The sequence below is a fragment of the Melopsittacus undulatus genome, chromosome 6 (assembly GCF_012275295.1).
Source record: "Melopsittacus undulatus isolate bMelUnd1 chromosome 6, bMelUnd1.mat.Z, whole genome shotgun sequence".
Classification (NCBI taxonomy): domain Eukaryota; kingdom Metazoa; phylum Chordata; class Aves; order Psittaciformes; family Psittaculidae; genus Melopsittacus; species Melopsittacus undulatus.
The window spans coordinates 83,560,881-83,582,839 of NC_047532.1; the positions used below are offsets into that span (position 1 = coordinate 83,560,881).

Genomic DNA, 21,959 nt, shown 5'->3' on the forward strand with positions numbered 1-21,959 from the left:
TCTGTTAAGTCTACCACAGTAAACCTGCTGACTCCATAATACAACTTCAAAGTAATTCTAGGTCAAACCTTTAATCAAAGAGACCTCTGTAAGCTTCTCCTCACCCTTATTAAAGAGATTTACAAAACCATGAAGGAGGCTGGAGAGTTAATGATGTGCCATTTAAATAGACTCCATTAAGATTTGGGTATTTTTATCTTTTAGGAAAAAAAGCATTTGCAGATTATAACTCTAAGGAGACAATTATAAGAGCATTCTGAGTCTTTTCACTTGATCTATACAGGGGAGAAATGGTACAGCAGAGTATAGGAAAGGAAATACACTGCCTAAGCCTTTTTCTTGAATAGGATCCTAACTAGCCATGTTGCAGCTGCAGTGAAGTGTCTTATGTTCCTGTGATTTATTACTATAAGGGCCACATCATCTGCCAAAGTGTAAGGAATTAAATGGTTTCCAAAGGAGACGTTAGAATAAGACAGATTTTAGATGTGCATTTTTACCCTGATGAGTGTCTGTGAAGCTCCTTTGAAAACTTTTGTATCAAACATAAATACAAGATTACGGCCAAACGCAGTTGGAATCTGGGAAGGTTTCAGGCAGGAAGCCCAGTTACCCACAGAAAGGGGTGAAGAGACTGTTTACAGGCATGAGAATGCAAAACAGCACTGAAAGAGAAAGGAAGTGGCAACCTTCCAGCGTGCTGCGCCTTGGACCAAATTGCTTTCTGTCTAACATGATGAGTTGTTCACAGGACTGAGTTATTCTGTTGCCCTTTTAGCTCGACCTTGGACACCAAGCTTCAAATCAAATAAAACAAACAAATTAAGAGCTTGATCCTGCGCTCCAACTGCCCTTTCACTTCAAATTGAGGAAGAGGAGTGACATTAAGACCTGTATTAATGTTGGTCATGGTAGTATTCCTGATGGACTTCCAAACAGGAAAATCCCCAAAGAAGAAAACTCCAACTATTAGCCTCGCTACTGCTGATAGAAAATTAGGGATCATAGCAGAAAATGAAGCAGCAATATTTCCATTGATCCCAATAGCATCAGTGAACCTCAGAGTCAGCCTTTCAAGATCAAAGGCCAAACTTGATCAGCATTAACTTGAAGCTGTATAACACAACAGAACACAAGCAGTAAGAAAGGACTGACATCTAAACTGAAAGAAGGTAGACTTAGATTAGGTAATGGGAAGAAATTCCCCCCTACAAGTGTGGTGGGACACTGGCACAGGTTGCACAAAGAAGCTGTGGCTGCCCCATCCCTGGCAGTGTTCAAGGGGCTGGAACTAGAAGAGCTTTAAGGTCCCTTCCAACCCAAACCGTTCTGTGATTGTATGATTCTAAGGAGGTGACTTGATCTTCAGATGTGTCAGGAAGCTGCTCCTGGCAAATTCCTGCTGCCCCATATAGCAGGTATTCTGTAGAATGATTGCTAACTTTAGTTTTCCAGGATAGGAATCGAAAAGCACAGAGTTCCTATGAGACACTGGGAACAAACCAGCGTTGGTAGTTAACACCACAGAGGAAAGTTCTCCCTTGGGTCTATACAACCTTCAGGGGGAACGTAAAAAATCCCAGGGAATAATCAGATGCATGAACAGCTGGAAATATGTGGCTAATCATTAAAGGAAATGGTTTTCTGTACTGTGTCATCCCACGTTTACCTATGTTCCTTCAAGACAAGCTTGGCAAAGCTTCTACAAGGGATTATCTCTGATTTTCAATTTACAATAGCAGTTGTAACCAATAGCACTTCCCTATAAACCATGAGTATCTCCATCCACACTCAAGAAACACAAGTTACACCACCTCAATACCTCAATTCATTTGCTTTAGCACTAAACTATAAAAGGATGACCCAGAATGGTTCAGCCTTCTACCTGCTTCCTTTTCTTGTTTCACAGTCAAAACAAGCACCTCACCTGAACTACTTTCCTTTCCTTCCTTCACTATGATGAAGCCCATCAGATTTGTTTTAGAACCACAGAATGTCAGGATCAGCCCATAAGTATCCTTTCAAGTGTATGGCATAGCTGTCTTCCTATATGTTTTTCTTTCTCTAATCCCATTCCAGTTACCATGTTCCAAAGCCTTTTCCCCATGCCTAGAATCCCAGAATCCCAAGGGTTGGAAGGGACCTCAAAAGATCATCTAGTCCAACCCCCCTGCAAGAGCAGGGTAACCTAGGGTACATCACACAGGAACTTGTCCAGGCGGGCCTTGAATATCTCCAACATAGGAGACTCCACAACCTCCCTGGGCAACCTGTTCCAGTGCTCTGTCACTCTCACAGTAAAGAAGTTCTTCCTGATGTTAACATGGAACCTCCTATGCTCCAGTTTACACCCATTGCCCCTTGTCCTACTACTGGATATCACTGAAAAAAGCCTAGCTCCATCATCCTGACACCCACCCTTTACATATTTGTAAGCACTGATGAGGTCACCCCTCAGTCTCCTCCAAGCTAAAGAGACCCAGCTCCCTCAGCCTCTCCTCATAAGGGAGGTGTTCCACTCCCTTCATCATCTTTGTGGCTCTGCGCTGGACTCTTTCAAGCAATTCCCTGTCCTTCTTGAACTGAGGGGCCCAGAACTGGATGCAATATTCCAGATGCGGCCTCACCAAGGCAGAGTAGAGGGGGAGGAGAACCTCTCTTGCCCTACTAACCACACTCTTTCTAATGCACCTTAGGATGCCATTTGCCTTCTGGGCCACAAGGGCACATTGCTGGCTCATGGTCATCCTCTTATCCACCAAGTCCCTTTCCCCTTCACTACATTCCAGCAGGTAAGAAGCCAGGTAACACACGAGAACTGGCAGTTCCTTGAAGGATGTTCAAGACATGCTGCTGAGAGTGTATTTTTAACTGCTTAGGATTAATAACTAAAACTGATTCAGCACTGAGAACCTTTTAGCTTTATTCGGATCAGGAAAAATCATGTTCAACTACAAGATGACTAGTATCATTAAAATTCTATTTCAGAGAACTGCTGTTAAGTGATAATTTTGCTCTTCAAATTAGGAAAGAGGATTAATAATTGAATCCAAAGACCTAGTTACGTATTTTGGTGGGTTTGTTTCCTAATAGGAAAAATGACTTGAGCAGAAATCCATTAAAATTTTTAGTATTCCCATGCTAGTCTGATTCAAAGCTTTTCCATTAAGTATCACAGTCATAATGGCATTAAACCACTTAAGCAGCAAAAACAGCACATAATTATCACTTTTAATTCAATCTTTTGCAGTGTGAATAGATACTGTACATCACTGACAATTCACACTCCTAAAGAGATTCTTCTGTTCCTTCATAGCAGCTTCACAGCTTCTTGTGCTGATAGGACTGACCCAAACATGCATAAATTTTCTCAGAATAATGAGATAGCAAAATTAAGCCCAGCTGAAACAAGGTGGAACAATCAGCTACAGCTTTATTCCTCCCCTAAGGTAAGATGTTTAGATATGAGCGGGAGCTAAGGCACCATTATCTGTGTATCTGCACATCAACATCTGAAACTACGAGGGCACTCTCAGAATTATGCCATTTGCACATATTAAAAAGAAAAACACCCAAGTCCCACGTAGAGAATATAAAGTACATGGAAGCTCTATAGAAATGAAGGGAGAACAGAGAAGACTATGCAGTATGTAGCATCACCTCCCTTGTGCCTCCACAGACTCCACTGCATTTACTGCCTGGGACCTCTTTCCCTTGGCAATTGGGAAGTGTGGCATCTTATCTGTACCTGCCCACAACCAGCAGTGACAATGGCTTGCTCCCTGCCATCAGAGGAGGTGTAGCTGGTGACACCAGAACCAATATCCACTTTGCACCACTGCCATCCTCAGTGCCAGCACTGCAGGGAGCCAGGAGCTGAGCATCACAGGTCAGAGATCCCCTAAATGCCTTTCTCCTGCTACCCCTTCCCATTCAGTGAAGCCTCTGGCACACTGTGGATACCACCATAGTGCTAAGGAGCATCCTTGCACTTTGTGTATTTTGAAAGGATCCATAAAGGCCGATAAAAGGCAGAGCACAGGAGCGCTGTGGTTCAGCTGCTGACAGCAGTGCTCTGCTAAAGGCTGCAGCTCAGTAGCTGCAGCAGCATAAGGCTGTGCAGGTCAGTCTCAGTGCAGCCCACTATTTACAGACCCAGCTGAAAGAAACCAGGCAGCAGGCTAGGACTGGCCAAGCCGAGCCCCTGTGAGACAACACAACGCTGTCAACATCCCCTTGAAAGAGGCTAAAATCTGACACACCAACTGATCCCAAGCGCAGCTATCAGACCCTCTGCACTCTCCTCTTTTGCTTGCAGTCTGTGATACTGCCTACTGACATGCGTACACTATTAGCTCTGCTTACATCCCTGCTGCACCAGAAAGCATAAAGCTTCTGCATCTGATTGCAGTGTCAGTGACAGCATCTCCTCCTACACAGGACAAGCTCTCTCTTTCATGGGTCTGAAGCTAGCACATAATGAAAGAGTTCTTCCCCTGCCCTATGACCAGCCATATAATGTTCATGGCACATCTCCTCTCTGCTAAATCACAGGTGTACAAGAGCAGTACAGGGCTCTGAGTCACTGCTCTAACAGTATTAACAATTCCAGTTTGTTGCAAACATAGCTAGCAGACATCTTTGTTTTGCCTCTGCACATACAGCTCAGGAGTCTCCTATTTCAACATCACTAAGGAAAGCAAATGTTTCCTTGAAGAGTTTGATACTTCAGAACCTGTTTCCTTGGCAAAATGAAGGATTATCAACATTTGGTACAAGAAAGCATCTCATGGAAGCTACATACATTCAGGCCTATCAAATGTCCTTCTACTTCCATATTTACTCTTCTTCCTCTTCCCTTAGTGGGCCAACATCAACAGAACTTCACAGATCTTTCCACCTAGTAACAATAACTATATACTCACCACAACCCCTTTTAAAACAAATACCATGCCAGAAGCTTTTGTGTCTCCCCAAGTTGCAGGTAACCAAACCACAGCATTGTCTAAAGACTTCCTAGGACACTGGACCAGAACTCCTGTTACACCAAAACACAAACCTCATTCATGCTCAGGCTCCACAAACTGCCTGCAAATCGTGTCCTGACCCAAAGAGCAAGGTTCCCCTTCTGCCTTCTTTGTGTGGCACAGGGCTGTCTTTGCCACCACTGCTCACACTGGTGCTTCTCACCTGTGCAATCTGAGCCTGAAAACCCATCATTTGAAACTGTAATTTTCTGCAGAGGGCCTTGTTCAAATAACCTCAATCTGACAAAAGCAAGCTCCTTAAAGATGCAGCGAAATCACTTCATCACTGCTTCATGCATTTTAGTTTAAAGGGCTATTAAGAGCCCATTCTTTCTGATAGAATGCTTTTTTCATCTCCAGTTTTTTTCTTTTGGGAGCTTGAAAAATAAGATTTCTCTGCCTTTTTTTCCCTTGTTTCTATTTGATCAATGATTATTCTTTTTTTTCCTGTGCTTCTAAGAGAGTTGACATTAAAATGTCTAGTTCCTATTCTCTTTCTGTTGTATTTGTGCATCGGAGCCATTTGCAATGATGTCAGCTCAGCTCTGGGCATTGTCTCTGCTAGTTTAATTCCATCTGGAGCTAAGAGGACCATTAGCATTCTCTTGACTGATTCACATACCCAAAGAATAAGATGGGGTTTGCATTCAGCTACAACATTAAAAACTGAAGAAGTTATAAAGCAGCCCTAAGTTGGTAAGTCCTTTTGGAGTCACTCATCTTTTGCTTCTCATATACCATCCTGTGCTTGAGGACACCATTTAAATAATGGTCATTTCAACGCCAAGCCTTTCCTTGACAGCTCTCATGATTGACAGAGGCGATAAAAGTGATTTAAAACTATTGTTTAACATAGCTAATCAATTCCATACATTTCAAGGCCGGAAGATTGTATTTATGCATTATCTGCTATAAAATATGGGCTATAAGATTTCACCCTGTAATTCCAGCATTTTGTACAGCAATTCAGACTTTCAGTGGGACACTAAAGTGAAGAAGAGGATGCAGGGCAAAACTTCCATAAGAGGAGGCTAAAGTTTGGCTTCAGAACCCATCCTCCTACAAAGGAGAGCAGCTCCCTGTGAAGCAGATGAAGAAGTCTGTCTCTACCCACCTGCAAACAAACCAGACTCTCCACCTCCCTGTTTTATGACTTTAAAATGGGTATTCCCAAATCTTTTCCAACAATAGGATTTAAAGCCTTGACAGACATGTTTGTTCAATGGTGCACGTTATGAGCTGATCAAAACAATGGAAGTAGCAGGTGACAGAACACTAATAACTGGGGTTCATGAAAGCCCTTTTCTTGCACTGTCTCTATTGGCTTCAGTGGGAGTTCAACTGCTCAAGATGAGAGTTTGCAGCCTTCAGCCCACAACCACACTTGACCCCCTCTTCTGACGGAGTCAGATGAATGGGTGGAACTTGCATGTTTCCCAACAGCTTCAGCACTATATACACACATGTAATGTGACTACAAAGTCCAATGTCCAAGTGCATCCGTACCTCTGCATTTCTCATCTTTTCAACAGTATCTTCTGATTAGGGCTTCTTCCTACACAGCATAAAATGCAACTGGTGTCTTAACCACCCAGAAACATCTGCAATAGCTCACCTCTAGCTTCAGTTACCCATTCTGAATGTTACTGCACTGTTCTACACCAGCCTCTCTGCTGCACACTTCCGTAAGAGAGAGACAGATGAGTCTGTTGCCAAGAGAGTGGACAACCATTTGTGATCATTAACAAGCAGTCACTGTAAAAGATAACAACTCATGTGTCAGCTAAAACATTCGGCATTAATTGGAACAAAGTTCCTATCAAATACGTTTTCATAATAGCCAATCTCTCAGGGACTTCTTGGACCACACAGTGAGGACATAATGTTTGATGGCTTTCCTTGGAGGCAAGAAAGAGCATCAGAAGGCAAGCACAGCTGCAGCCAGGGAGGAAAGACAAACAGCAAACAGCAGGGGATCAGCTGTCTGTGAAAACAAGCAACCAACCATGGAGCTCTTTAGCTCTGTCAGCAGTTCAGATCCTGGCACAGGTATGTAAGTTTCAAATGCTGCTGTTCTTTGACAGGGTGGTACAGATACTATGAAGGACCAGCAGGAAGTAAAGGGTGAAGCAGCAGGTGACAAACACAGTGGACAAGTCAGTACTCAAAGCTGAAATCTGGTCCATATTCTGTATGCAGACATGCTGCACATATTAATACAAAGCTAATGCAGAGCCATCTGCAGTGATCTTTGAGTCAGTCGTGGTTCGTTCCTACTGTGTGACTCAGCATCTCCCCTCGCTTTCCTCACTTAACTTCCACCTTAGGGCTGGCTCTCCCTTACTTAGGACATTGGAGTGGTTCCAGCCCAGGGCAGAATGACTTCAAACACTGATCTGCAGTTTTTAACACATTTCTTGTAATAACTGGAGATGGATCATTTACAAGAGTACACGTGTGCCTAAATGAGCTCTAATATTGCCACAAAATACTCATTAATGGCTGTTGTGAAATCTTATGCAGCACCATGCCCCATCCATGGTTCAAGGCCAGGTTGGACAGGGCTTTGAGCAACCTGATCTAGCAGAAGGTGTCCCTGTCAGTGGCAGAGGGGTTGGAACTAGGTGAGTTTTAAGGTCCCTTCTGTGATTCTATGATTCTATGACTATACCATTTTAGTCCTTTTAATACCATGCAACACAGAAGCCAGGAAAGCCTCTTCAGGTTTGTAACATGCTCTACATGTTGCTTAAACTGTTTCTTCACTGATCTGCTGCTGGATAAAGCAATGTGGATAACATATTAAAGTGACAGTCAAGATGTGTAGCTACATTAGTCATTCTGTCAGAGTCTTGGAAAGAACCTCCCTGAAGTGAAGCAGGAAAACAATCTGTTGTAGCATCAGCCGAAGCAGCAAGTCTCAACTCATTCCAAACTCTCCATAGCACATAATCAAGCAACTGCTGAAGACATGAAATCCACAATTGATGCTGCGAACAGCAGAAACTTTGAACTGACCTCCAGTCTCTGGTATGTGGTAACAACCTGCATGTCCACCTATTTGTGCCTTAAAAGCAGGTAGGTGGGAAGAGATAGGATGAGTTATGTGCTCTTAGTGTAGTAACAGAACTACCTGAACATACAAACACTGACAGTCTTTTCCTATCACAGTGTGCAACTGAGGTTTAGTCCCACCAAATGAAGCTGTTTTGCACACACACCAACCCAAGCACAATAACCATTTTTACCTGAACCACAAGCAATGGTTCCCCATGGCCAGAAGAGTCAAACAGCCCACGTTCTCACAGATCTTTTCACCAGATAACATTGCTAAGCTGTGATGTTCACAGTACAGCCATGAGCCTAAAAACTCCTTACCTGAATAACTGAGGCATCTGGGGAACCCAGTTACGATGCCAGAGAATGCAGAGCAACCCCATGGTAAACTGGCTTAAATAAAACCCAGTCAGTTCATCCAACTAGGGCATATCTTACAATATAGGGAAACCCAATATAGGGCTTTATCCTAACCACTACACGGGCCTAAGGGTATACTATGATCAGCTAATAAAGAGATAAAACACATAAAAACCTTTTTCATCCAAGTTGCTGGTGGAAAAGGGAACAAATTGTTCAGTGATGCTCCTTCAGATCAGGCATCGATTCTACCTACTTGAGAGATGATGTGTAGAAAGTGCTTATCACATCTTTCAATGTGGAGCTCAGGAATGATTATCACTGAAGGAAAAGTTACGTTACTAGAAAAATGGGATGTATTCTTTAAAAAATAAGATAAATATTAGATATAAGGATGAAGTTGTTTGGCTGTTCCATCCCTGGCAGTGTTCAAGGCCAGGCTGGATGGGGCTTGGAGCAACCTGCTCTAGCAGAAGGTGTCCCTGCTCATGGCAGGGGGCTGCAACTGCATGAGCTTTAAGCTCCCTTCAACACAAACCAGTCTGGGATTCCCTATTAACTAATCTTGTGTGCATGTTGTGTTCTGCACTGGAGGAAACAAGTGAGATGTACCACGCTTCCAGCACACTTTATTGTATTGGTGTGGACAATGAATATAGGGCAATATCCCATTGGCGTCAGCAGATTCGATCCCGGGAATGGTTTGAGGCCGGTTGTGCCTCTCCTTTGCTATGCTGTCCCCATTCATCAACCTTCTGATTTCAAAGCAGAGTTTGCGCTGGAAACTCACACCGCTTCCCCCTTCGGTCAGGTCAATACAGCCAACACATACAGCGGACCCCGGCACTTCCGCCCGCAGGTACCGGCCTGAGCGCACCGAGAGCGGGCAGATAGGGACGGAACGCGGCGGGGGGCAGGCGGGCACCGGGGGCAGGCGGGCACCGGGATCGATGTGCACCGGGACCGGCACCGGGAGCGGACTCCGAGTTGGCATCCGCACCGCCAGGGGGCGCCTCCGCACCAGCGCGCAGCGCTTCCGGCGGGGCGGAGCTGCTGCCGGTGTCCTGTCACGGGCGGCACCGGTAAGCGCCGGGCGGTCCGGTCCGGTCCGTGTTACCGGGGGACGCGGGGCACGGGACAAGCAACAGCCACAGCGGCCGTGAGGCTCCGCCGGAGCTCCGGCTGTCTCGAAGGTAGCGAGCAGGGGGGGGCGGTTGAACGGTGGTTGAACGGCGAGGAACGGGACCGGAGGGGTCCGCGGGGAAGAGCCGCCGGCCTCGGGCCGGGACGTGGCTGCGGCCTCTCGGTGGTCACGGCGGTGGGACAGGGCCGGGGTACGACAGCCCGTAGGGTAACGGCAGCCAAAGAGACCGGAACTTGTTGGGTTCGCCACCTCTGTCACCGGCGGTGCCCGTGGTTTAAGGGAAGAACCCATTAAAACCGTGCGGGATCTGCCCTGGTAAAGTTACTGCTGTAAGTTCTCACAGTGTGTCTCCTTCCTAGGAAATATGATGTCCGAAGGCAGCTCCTTCGTGAAGGGGGTGGTGCTGGGAGGAGCCTTCTGCATGCTGGTCACACTGCTGGGACACATGAAGGTAGGCCACGGGACTAGAGCCCATCGCCACGAGCATCATCACATCCAGGCTCCCAACACAGAAGATGTCCTGAACCTGTCAGAAGGTGAACGCATGGAGCTTAGTAAAAGTATCCGTGTTTATTGTATCATCCTTGTGAAACCCAAAGATCTGGGGCACTGGGCTGCAGTCAGAGAGACGTGGAGCAAGCACTGCGACAAGGTGGAATTCTACAGCTCAGAAAACGTCAAAGTGTTTGACTCTGTAGCCCTTAACACAAATGATATGTGGGTGATGATGAGAAAAGCTTACAAGACAACATACGACCGCTATAAAGATGAATTCAACTGGTTCTTCCTTGCGTATCCAACAACATTTGCTATTATTGAAAATCTCAAGTATTTCTTACTGAAAAAAGACCCCTCACAGCCTTTTTATATAGGCCACACTGTGAAATCTGGTGACCTTGAGTATGTAGATGGTGAGGGAGGAATTGTCTTAAGCATTGAATCACTAAGACGATTCTCCCGTATTGTTGAAGACCCTGACAAGTGCCCAGAGCAAGGAGGCATGATTTGGAAGCTTGCTGAGGACAAACAGCTGGCCATCTGCCTGAAGTACACTGGGGTGTTTGCTGAAAACGCTGAAGATTCAGAAGGAAAAGATGTCTTCAACACCAAGTCAGTCAATGCTCTTATTAAGGAAGCAATGTCTACTCACCCTCAGCAGGTGGTGGATGGCTGCTGCTCTGACATGGCCATCACCTTCAGCGGTCTGGCCCCGAACCACATGCATGTGATGATGTATGGTGTCTACAGGCTGCGACCTTATGGCCACACATACAACGATGCACTGGTGTTCTTGCCACTTCCAGGCTCAGACAATGACTGACGTGTCCTCAAAGCAGACCTGGAACCAGAGATGGTTCTTTGTACTGACACGTTTCATTTTGTACCTGGTGGTACTGGTGTACAGGTTCTTTTTGCACATTGAGGTAAAGCTCTTCATTTTAAAAGTGGAAAGAGAACTTTTTTCTAAATCTTTTATACAGAAATGTTTCTGGCTTTTGACACTGCTGGAATTAAATGATAAAGAAATTGTTAATGTTTATAATAAAAGGAAATTAAGTTTATAGGGGGGGTTTGTATGTGTAAATATTTATTAATGAAAACCCAAATGAAGTTTAATCTACTATTATAAATATATTTTTTGCAAGATTTTGATTCTTTCAGTTCTTCTGGGCATTTCTAGAATGTCTTTGTATCTTTCTAGATACACCAATCTGTACCAAGACATACCAATAAAACTGGCTACAGCTGCAATCTCAAAGACTAATTTTAAGCCATTTCCTTTACACTAGATACACAACAGTTTGAGCTGTGCTGTGTATGCACAGCCTCCCAGCCCCATCAGGAATTAGCAGGAAGCAAGCCAACAAGATCTGTCAGGAAATTGCAGCAGAGAAATACTAAGTGACCTTTGGACTGCTGGTTTTAAGCAGACAAAAGAAGTAACTATATTTGAATAAGTATTACCACGGTCAAGTAGCCTGTTAGCACAAGAGTAATTGCTTATTTAATATTTCACTCCATAGATAAGCACACTAAGAGTAAAGGTTCAGTATTATTTTCAGTCCTGTTAATCATGCTAATAGTATTTACAAGGAAGAAGTTAGTTTAATGTCAATACAAACATAGATACGTTTACAGATGTTTTTAACACCAAGATGCAGGAAGAGCAACATGTGCTTGCACTACCACTGAGTATTATGCAAAACAGGTTATACGTGCAACAAAGCAACCTGCAAAACTCCTCAGTGGTCTTTGGATTTCTTACTGATTTTGTTTGTGGGTTTGCATTTGTTTTGTTTTGGGGTTTTTTGTTTCCATTTGTTTACTTTTTACACAATAGAATGCACATGAAGTCAGATTTATCCAAGTTACCAGGTCACACTCACTCCCTTCCAGCCACAGCAAGCAAGGATAAAGAGCACTTCAGTGTTTATTCCATTTAGAATTCACTGACCCAGCCTGGATGTTTCAAGGCTTGGATGCAGTACCTTCCTTACCTGGTACATCTAAGACTGTCACAAGCTTTGTTGGTACTACAATGCCCATAAAAGACCTGGTAAGAGAATGTTACTTCCCCTTTCTTTAACAGGCCATTTTTAATACCTCACCCTGTCCTGAGCTGTCAGGGGCAGGTAGGGAAGTGACACAACTGTATGAGAGTCAAAGAAAATATCCACTTTTTTCTTTAAGCATCAGATCCTTCATTTTTGACAGGAAGGGCAAAATAACTGCTCAGAGCCCCAAGCAAGACACCACAGCTCAGCTGTTTCAAAAAGCACAGCTTGTCTCACCTCTTGCAGCCTCTCAGCTGATGCACCAAAGCAAACACATACATGACTGCTGCCAAAGCCTAGAGAAAAATTAGTGTTTGGGGGTTCTATCAAATTGGTATGTAAATTAATTCAATCGTGATTTAACTCATCTTTTCTACAGAATCATTGTTAAAAGGTTAGATCCACAGTTGGGAATACTCTGACAAAGCAGATGAAGTAAAATCTTTATTTCAGTGTTGTTTCTGCTAGTAAAGACCCCACTGCACCACTGGCAGTCATAAGGCAAAACAAGGAAAAAGGACAGGAGTTACCATAAATCTCATTTATCACAGAGTTGAGAAGTACTGTAATACAACAGGAGGAGACAAGATGGAAAGGGGAAAAGCAAGACACGGAACTCAAGACTAGCTTGTTTTATGCAAAAAAAAACCCAAAACCCAGATCCACTGAAGCACTAACAAGAAATGAGTATACATTTACAGCAGTCTTTAAGACAGATAAAAATGTCTGGTAGTGTTCTGAAGGGAAGGTCTGACTAACCTTTCTTCTGCAGCACCGCTATTACCATCACCTTAATTTTTGTCTTCCTATATTATTAGTTTCAGATTTACACAGTCATCTTCACAAGTAGGATCTTTCAAATTTCTCCTGTAATATTACTTACAGTAGCATGAATTAGAAAGCACATTCCATCGCCCATGTGGTAACTTGACTTTAGAATCAGAGATATCACCTCTGCCACTACCTTCTGTAAAGACCCCAGTGTGGGGAAGCCATCATGCAGAACAGTAATGACACAAGGCAGCTGCATACAAAACTACCTTCTACCACTACATACGTGTTAGAATACACCTGAAATACTAATAAACGCTTCCAGAGACAGACTTACAAGTGATAGACCTTAAAGTTTCTTTAGTTTATTAAATGATTCTACAGCACAGGCTGTTTTCCATAGATGTAGCTTTAGGTGTGCAATCACTGAACAAAGAGTTGGCATATCCAGACAAATACACAGTGCTCTTTAACCCGTTCTGTAGGTGTACATACACATGGCAGTGTGCACAAGCAGAGATCTCGTTTGAAGGTCCACCTGAAGAAGTTACTCCTGGCTACATTGATAACTATGTTTTGCTACTGTGCCTTTGTTAAACAGTGATTTTGTTTCTGCTTCTAAAATAAGGCGGCAAATGGGGAGTACAGCATCAGGCACCAGGCTGGCACACACTCCACCTGGAGTATGCCCATATTACTAAGAACACTATAAGGAGAGAGATATCAAACAGTGTTGGCAGGTAGAAACTTGAACATATATATATATATTCTTCAGATGTGAACTAGCATAAAAATTTCTAGTCCACATACCAGTCTTTAATTCATAAATCCTATACAGATAAATGCATATTAAAAAGAGAAAATCCTTATGTAAAATACTGAAATAAATGCTGTTAATAAATTAAGTTAAAAAATAATGACAAAAAACTGATTCAAGAAACAGGTAGACTAAAAAGATGTTAATCAGAAGAAAAGAACTGAAATGTTTCAGAGGTTTTATAAACCGTATTAAATTACATTTCACATACACTTCGTTGCTCTTTTAGAAGAGCATAAAAATGTAAACATTTCTTGCCTTTTTCCTCCTTTTTGTTTGAAATAGTCTACTCACAGTCCATGCAGAATCTTGCCATCAACTATCTTCAGTCACTGAAGACTTTAAGACAAAAGAACTGTAATAAAAAGAAACCTAGAAAACTATTGTAGCCTAACAGAACTTTTGCATTCACTTGATTTATTTAGCATAGCCACAGAACAAAATAATTTGTACATTCAGTCACATTAAAAATAAGGAATTACAAAGCAGTCCACATTTAATCTAAGTGCATTCCTTTGGAGTAACAGTTCTTTTTGTTTCACTTGTATGTCTTCATATGCCAAAGGCCATCATTTAAATAGTGGATATTTTCGATACCAATCCCTTTGTTGACCTTCTCACTGCAGGGGGAAGGAAAAGGTACAGAAGTATTAGCTAGGTTAAATATTACAGCAGTACAAAATACAGTATTTCAAGTAGAGAATGCAACATTTATCAACTGGAAGGGCAGAAGCTATCATCCACTGTGTCACAATCTTCAACAGCAGATAGGCAAGAAACAGTATTTGCTATTACATGCACCCGCTTTGCTGAATGATAAGAGAACAGTATTTGCCTTCCGTGTTTTCTCAACAAACATTCCACAATATTTTTAACTACTTCTTCATGGGAAGCAGGTTTCATACAACACTTTTGCTACTTATTTTAAGCTTTTCCCTATGAAAGTAGCAGAGCAGTTTTAAGTGACTCTCCTCCTCCAAGCACAGGAGGTTGTGTAACATGGCTAGCATGTGGAATTTGACAAGTTCTGGCTCCAGGTGCATCAATGACACAACCAAATACAAGTAAGGTGCTTCACTGCTGGTTGTGGACATCTACCAACTTAATAAAGTGTTACAAATGCTACATGTAAGTGCCAAGGACTTGCAGCATGTCACAGACTTAATATCTTTCTACCTCTTTTGAGTCAGGTCATCTTTCAAAGACGATTGGTTTATGTGTCTGAATTGGATTTGTGTTCATCTTTTTTCCAGTACCTTATTCCACAGAAAAAAAAATCTAGTTTTGTCACCATAAACAAGACAAATCTCTTCATTCTAGGACTGAAACAAGTTTCATTCCCCTGGAGAATATAATTTACTGTATTTACACTAAGTGTCCCATTACTTATACAACTTGTCTAAAAGTAATCAGGGAGGAAAATACCACTACGTTAATTGCAACAACACATCATGTACCATAGTCACACCAAGTGACAAATCATACTGTTGCACTATTTCCATACTAACAGGCTGCATAGATCAGTATTATTTCCTCTCCAGTTCATGTTGCTTCTCACAGGAACAGGATATTCAGCTGACTTCAAATTCAGCTGAATTTGAAGTCAGGATCAGGAATACAGATGATCTTGATTTGCAGCAATCAAAACAGATCACTGCAGATGTAGGACTGGGACAGAAGCAGCTGCTCCTTCCACCTACTCCTGGAGACTTTTGAGTGCACTACAAAGAATCCTAAGGAATGTAATTCCTCAACAGCTACAGGAGGTCCAAATCCAGGTTGCTGCAGTCCCCCTCTATCTCTGCCCTCTGTAACACATTCCAACCTCTTTTCCCAGTGCTCTTAGGACCACAGAGTGATCCTGCTGCGAATTATCTCCACATGAAAGAGCAACTTGTTTGTATCAAAATCAGCTTCCTCCTACACACAAGTGCTAGATGGGGCTGGAACCAACGGCAGCCCAAACCTGCTGGGTGCAGCTTACAACCTGCTGTGAGGTATTACAAAACTTAAAGTGACAAAGTGGTTCAACTACTTATGATTTAGCTCTATCTGAATGCTACAATTAACATCCATTTCTATTTTCTGTCTCTTTTCCTTCTCAATTTTCACCTGATGTTTGTTACCTGAACAGGCTTCTGCATTTCACAAGAAGCTCATCTAAGCTGGCAACAACATCAAGCAGAAATCCTGCGTGTGGGCTCAAGGTAAAGGAAAAAGAGAAGGTCACAGAGAAAAGACCAACTATCAACCAAGTGCCAGCAGGACTTTAGTCTCTGCTGTCCCTGCAGGCAAAAAATTACTTTCAACCCCCTCAAATCCAAATTACATCTCTTGCCCAGCCCAGCAGTAAGTACTCCATAAAAGTATTTCTTTGCTCAGCAAGACCTTTGATAAAGTATGATCAGAGAGCAAGAAATACTGACATTCATTGGTAGTACAAATGTTGTGCATCTTAAAAACCCATATTCACATGAAAAGAACTATTTTGATTTCAGTCAGTAAACAAATAAGCAGAGGAGCTATTCCCTTCCTCCCGTTCTTCCCCTATTAATCAACACAATGCAATCTTAACAAATTCTGTACTTGAACAACATATGCTGCAACAGCAATGCAGCAGCCTTGACAGTGGTGCTTATATTTCAAACTAGCATAAGAATAATGACATGGGGCAAGTTATATTTCAATTTTTAACACACTTACATGTCCTCAGCTGACATCTTCATTACTCCCACACATAATGCATGTTGTTTTCCCTCTGCCATTATTGCCTACAAATTACTGCTAAGGAAAACAGACCGGTTTTAAAACTGTTTCAGAAAAGCAGTATGAGAAAACAATTTCCCAAAAAGTTTCAAAATCCAGTGTTGAACTTTTACCCTTTTAGTAATTCTAGAGCTCCAGCTCTTAAAGGTAAGAAAAACAATGCACTGCATGTAACGATCGAATCACAGTGTGTAGAACAAAGCATGTATTTAGGAACTCTGAACAGCAGTTACAGAAAAATATCTCCCACACTACACTCCTTTGTTTGTAACACTGATGGCCTCATTCTTTCTGAAACAAAACTTCACGTTTTTAGGATCATTTTAGATTCCAAGGTACAGAGGAACTGAGACACAAACCTAAAAAAAGCAAAAAGACTGAAATCAGATGCATCTTTTCAAAGCAACACTGATGCTAACTACCGATCTCTTCCAATAGCATCTAACAACAAAAGCAGCACAGCTTGGTGGTTTTAATGCTGTGTGCAGTCAGGGTTCCTTTCTCAGTAATATAATGAATAGGAGTGAATTAGCATATTTTCCTCTTTTTACATATGCTAACTTCATCAGTCACTTAAGAGCAAGTCCTGACTACAGCAAAGCTGATCTTAGACATATTTTCAAATTCCCTAGGAACAGGAACAAATTCTTCTGTAACTGAAGGAGATAAAAGATTAAGAAGGCAGTGGACAAGTTAAACTGTACCTCATCTGTTTTTACAATTATGCATAAACTCAAAGGAGCTTCACTTATCGATTAGATTAGTGGAACAGCATCCCACCCAGCAGAACAGCAGGACTAGATATTTGGTTTGGAACATCACAGTAAGTAAAAAAACAAAATTAAGGACAACGTTAACCTTGCCAAGTAACATCTGAGCCTCTGCAGCTCTCTTCAGATTACTAACTATTCCATGAAACACCATTAAAATAAAGAGCAGTTCAGATTATGATCAGCTGAGAACACAAGAACATAAATTTAACTCATCTCACAGCAAGCAGTAATTCACAGTTAAAGAAGGATACAACAACAGTATCAATGGCAGCAGGGTAAAGTTTTGCTCCAGGAGACGTCAGGCCAGGGCACATTATATTAGCTCCGCTTAGTACAAACTTAATGGCGCCTTTATCAACCTGCTGATGTGGTAGAATAAATGGGTCTAGGAGGGGAAAGATACAGCATCACAATTAACACGGTAAAATAACAACATGAATAAGTCATTATCAAGGCAGTTTAGATGTGGTAATTAGATATATAAGATATATGCTAAGAGGGTAAGAAGTTTGAACAGCAATTACTGATGCTCCTGCTGGTCTGTGTTGCCCCAAAAGGACACAAGTAATGCTCTCCCAGATCACACCTTTTATCCAAGAAAAAAGGGGATTCCAACACTGAGCCCATGCCTCCCGTGTATTCATATACTGAGTAACAATTTGAACAAATTCGCCCAGTGAAAACAACCACACAAGAGCCTGCATACTAAGAGGTCTTAAAACTGAGGGCTCTTAAACACCTCAAATTACACAACCAAGACCTTTCATGAAAAAGAAACAGCTCAACAAACAGGACAAAAAAGGTGAAAGATGGACAAAATTCATGAAAGTTGTTGGCTCTCCAAGCCAGCCTTCATCAAGCACACACCTTCATCAAGTATTTAAAATACTGAGATTCTGAGATTTGACTGAACATTTCTAAGGATAACTATGCTCATCAAAACCAGAGTAACACAATCAAGCAGAACAATGAGGACATGTCCTGGGTTCAGCAGTAGCAGCCAATTTTTCTCCTTAGTAGCTGGTGCAGCGCTGTGTTTTGACTTTAGATACTGGGAAGAGAGCTGATAACACCGATGTTTTTTAGTTGTTGCTAAGTAATGTTTACTCTGACCAAGGATTTTGTGAGTCTCATGCTCTGTCAGGGAGGAGGGGAGGCCGGGAGGAAGCAGAGACAGGACACCTGACCCAAGCTAGCCAAAGAGGTATTCCATACCACAGCACATCATGCCCGGGAAGGTAACTGGGAGTTAACCAGAAGGGCTCGCTCTCTTCTGCGTGGGGCTTGTTTCGGAGGGTGGTATCGTATTCTCTTCCCTTGTTATTTCCCTTATCATTATTATTATTGGTGGCAGCAGCAGTGATTTGTGTTATACCTTAGTTACTGGACTGTTCTTATCTCAACCCATGGGAGTTACATTCCTTCGATTCTCCTCTGCATCCCTCTGGGAGTGGGGAGGCAGGGGGGGAGGAAAAAAGAGGGGGAGAGTGTGTGTGAAAGAGAAACTGTGTAGGAGGGTTTAAACCATGACAGGACAGCAAGAAAAATAATGCAAGAGTAAACTATAAAAAGTAAAAAGCAAAAAGCACACTATCAGAAATCCTCACAGGAGACAAGTATATATTACATTATTGAACTCATGAGTAAAGAACTGTGCTCTAATAAGAAGGAAGTGAAAAGGAAGACTTGAAAAAACAAGGACGGGGACTAACAACAGGAAATTCAGATCTCTGCCCTAGGGAAGCCTCTCTCAAGACTTTTTTTTCAGAGCTTTGCACAATTTAATTCTTAGATATCAAATTTCAGATTAACATACAGCATTACAGCAAATATGAGGGAAGCAATCCATACAGGCACCTGAAATAGCAAAGCAATACACTACACTTGAGAAAGTATATTGTATCTTTAAGATTTATTCTAGATACATATATAAAATGTGTAAGCAGCAAGTTCTTTTTAGTTAGGTTCTACAGAATCCTGTGGAATCATGCTCTTGCTCCTCTCCCCATCCCTCCCACCTCCAGGAAACTTACATTTGTGAAGCAACCTTAGTGTCGGGTAGAAAATCCCTTCTCTTTGTCTGAAGAACAGCAGCTCCCCGTTCACAGTGAGGATTTCTATATGTTCATGGCTGTAAGGTTAAGAAAACAAATTATTCCAATAGGTGCCTCACCCTTTCAGAGTTTAAATTAAAGATTTCACTTCACAAAGTCTGCTCTGTGTTGGCATCTGAGGATTGAGACAGTCAATTAGCAAGAACATTTTAAGCTCTGTAATAGTTTGTTCTTCAGCACTGGCCCCTGCACACTGCCTGCCCCTTAATAAAAAGAAAGAAAGAACCTACAGACGGATATTCAGCTCTTTACTTTGTTTTAAATGCGTTAGAGAGAGGACAAGGAGAAAGAATCAGCAAAGCTATGCTATCTCTATAAAATAAAAAATGAAAGAAAATACTTCAGATAATATATGGAAGCTATTACTATGGAAGCTTATCTTACTAAAATAGTAAGAAAAAAAAAAACCAAAACACACACTACTGGAAGCTATCCAAACAAGTTCAAGCTTCCATATCCATAAAGCTGAACACTTTATTCAAGAACAAGCTGATTATGTTGAGAGTCCTTAAATAGGTTACACATTCAATACTAGGCAGTGTTTTTGTTTTCAACAAACAATAGTACCTTCAAGAGTGTGATGAGCACACAGAAGCTGTCTGGTCTGGACACAACACAGACCATTATCTATTAAGAAACAAGTGTTTTTCAAGAACACCAGGTTCATTGACTATACAAAGTAAACATACAAATGAAGAAACCCCAGCACCTTGGTAGAAAAGTTTAAGAGAAAACAAACTTACCATCTTACTATTTTGACTGGGTCTTTCTTTGGCATGATCTGATTTAGCCATGGTTCAATAACAGGAAACTGGTCTATCAGTTGATTCTTAATTCCTTTAATAACGGAAGTCTTCAGCTGGATGCAGTTTGACACATTCTCCTTTTCATCAAATCTGTCAAGTGAGTGAAAACGTTTCAGAAATGCAGTTTACTGCCCAAAAAACACCATATCTCAGCAAGACTCTTCAGAAGCATTTATAAATTTGCTGAAAAACATTAACAGTATCATACCTGCCCAACTTTCACACCCAGGATTTCACGAGGCATAAACTGTCCCCTAGGAACAGTGGGTTAGGGAAAGGCAGGGGGTCCCCACCTGTAGGCTGTCTTTGTTCATGCACTTTATATACATCCACAAAACACGGGTTTAGTCTCACAGATACACCTTAGCACAAAGCATTACTTCATTCAACCCCTAGAGCAGACACGGCTGGTAACACAAACACCTACGGCCCTGTTCACATGTATCTGTAAGAATCCTTCCCCTCCACCACAGGCGCAGAACCGTATCACCTAGCAGCTCACCCAAGTTCATGACTCAGCTCCCTGTCTAGGGTTTTGTCTTTTCACAACCAAGTGTCCAGACCAGCGCCCCCGGAGGCAAAGCTGCCGGCGGGGCCTCGCCCGGTGCCTCAGGGAGGCCGCAGCAACCGGCAGAGAGAGGAACCGGCCGCTCCAGTCCCAGCCCCCGAGCAAGGCCAGGCCAGGCCAGGCCGGACCCTGGTACTGAGGGGGCTCGGAACCCGTCCCGACCCTTTTCCCCTCCCACCCTTCTCACCGCCCGCAGCCCCACTCACTTCTTGAACATCCTGGGGGCGGTGGGCACCGGGCGGGTGAGGCGGAGGGTGCCTGGGGCCGGCGGGCGGGCACCCACAGCCTCCACGCTCCCTCACACGAGGCTCCCGGCCCTCCCCTCCGCGCCAGCCGGAAGCGCCGCCCGCTTTACGGCCCGTCGCGCTGCGCCATGGCAACGGAACGCGAGCGGCACGGCCGGGGCTGACGGGGACTACAATTCCCAGGGACACCGCGGCGCATGCGCACTGTGCCCCCCACGGTCCCGTTCTGGTCCCGTTCTCCCGACAGGGAACACCGCAAGTGGGCTTTACCCAGGCGCTAGTTATATGCTGTTTTCCCAGGTAACACATTCGTTTACATTGGAATAAATCCCTTGGAAGTGCTAAAGCGTTTAAACACAGTGTATGTTTAACAGGACGAAACGCAGGCACCTTCAAACTAGCAGAGCAGAAACCAACCTCATCCTCCTCCTCCTCCTCCTCCACTCAGCTCAGAACAGGACACGAGATCCTGCTGACAGCACTTGGGATAAAATACCCAGCAAGGCATTTATTGTAACAGAGCAGGGACTGGAGCCAGGCGGAAGCCAGTAACAGGAAGGGAAGGTGCAGGAGAAACCTGTCTCACAGTGAAGATCTCAGCTGCCAGCCAGAGAGATGGGGTCTGGTGAAGATGACTGCACTACATGGCGGTGATGTGAATCAAACGAGGTTTTGGTTGGTGATGGCTGCGGGAATTGTGAATTATCAGCAGATAAAGGTGGATGGAGGGAACTTACCATACTCTGCCTTTTGCGTCTCACGAACAAACATGCATGTTTGTGTTCTTTAGGCAGATACCTACTGTATCTGTAGAGGTGACTGCCCTGTTTCTTTTCAGAGCAATGGAAATGTTTCCTCTGGCATGAAGAGGAGAAGGAAGAGGATGTAAAAGACCTCAGCATTTATGCTAAGCACCAAGTTCTTTTTTCTATACAAAACAAATTACTCAGCTTTGA

General features: G+C 43.0%; 2 protein-coding genes across 3 annotated transcripts; one reads left to right on the forward strand and one right to left on the reverse strand.

The window, feature by feature from the left end:
- The first annotated feature begins 9,490 nt into the window (after positions 1-9,490).
- Positions 9,491-11,339, forward strand: C1GALT1C1 (C1GALT1 specific chaperone 1). 2 transcript variants are annotated; one of them, XM_031048266.2, is made up of 2 exons: positions 9,491-9,526; positions 9,948-11,339. In XM_031048266.2, exon 2 carries the CDS (start codon positions 9,953-9,955, stop codon positions 10,907-10,909), a length of 957 nt encoding a protein of 318 aa, XP_030904126.2. In that variant the 5' UTR covers positions 9,491-9,526; positions 9,948-9,952; the 3' UTR covers positions 10,910-11,339. The 2 variants fall into 2 exon arrangements, with proteins under 2 accessions (XP_030904126.2, XP_005148355.2); XM_005148298.4 differs by lacking the exon at positions 9,491-9,526 and adding an exon at positions 9,533-9,637.
- A 1,908-nt stretch (positions 11,340-13,247) lies between these two features.
- On the reverse strand, positions 13,248-21,098 carry MCTS1 (MCTS1 re-initiation and release factor). The gene is made up of 6 exons (XM_005148299.2): positions 20,965-21,098; positions 20,128-20,280; positions 19,304-19,401; positions 17,522-17,655; positions 16,435-16,502; positions 13,248-14,351 (listed from the first exon to the last, which is right to left on the reverse strand). Exons 1-6 carry the CDS (start codon positions 20,973-20,975, stop codon positions 14,270-14,272), a joined length of 546 nt encoding a protein of 181 aa, XP_005148356.1. The 5' UTR covers positions 20,976-21,098; the 3' UTR covers positions 13,248-14,269.
- Positions 21,099-21,959: the final 861 nt, after the last annotated feature.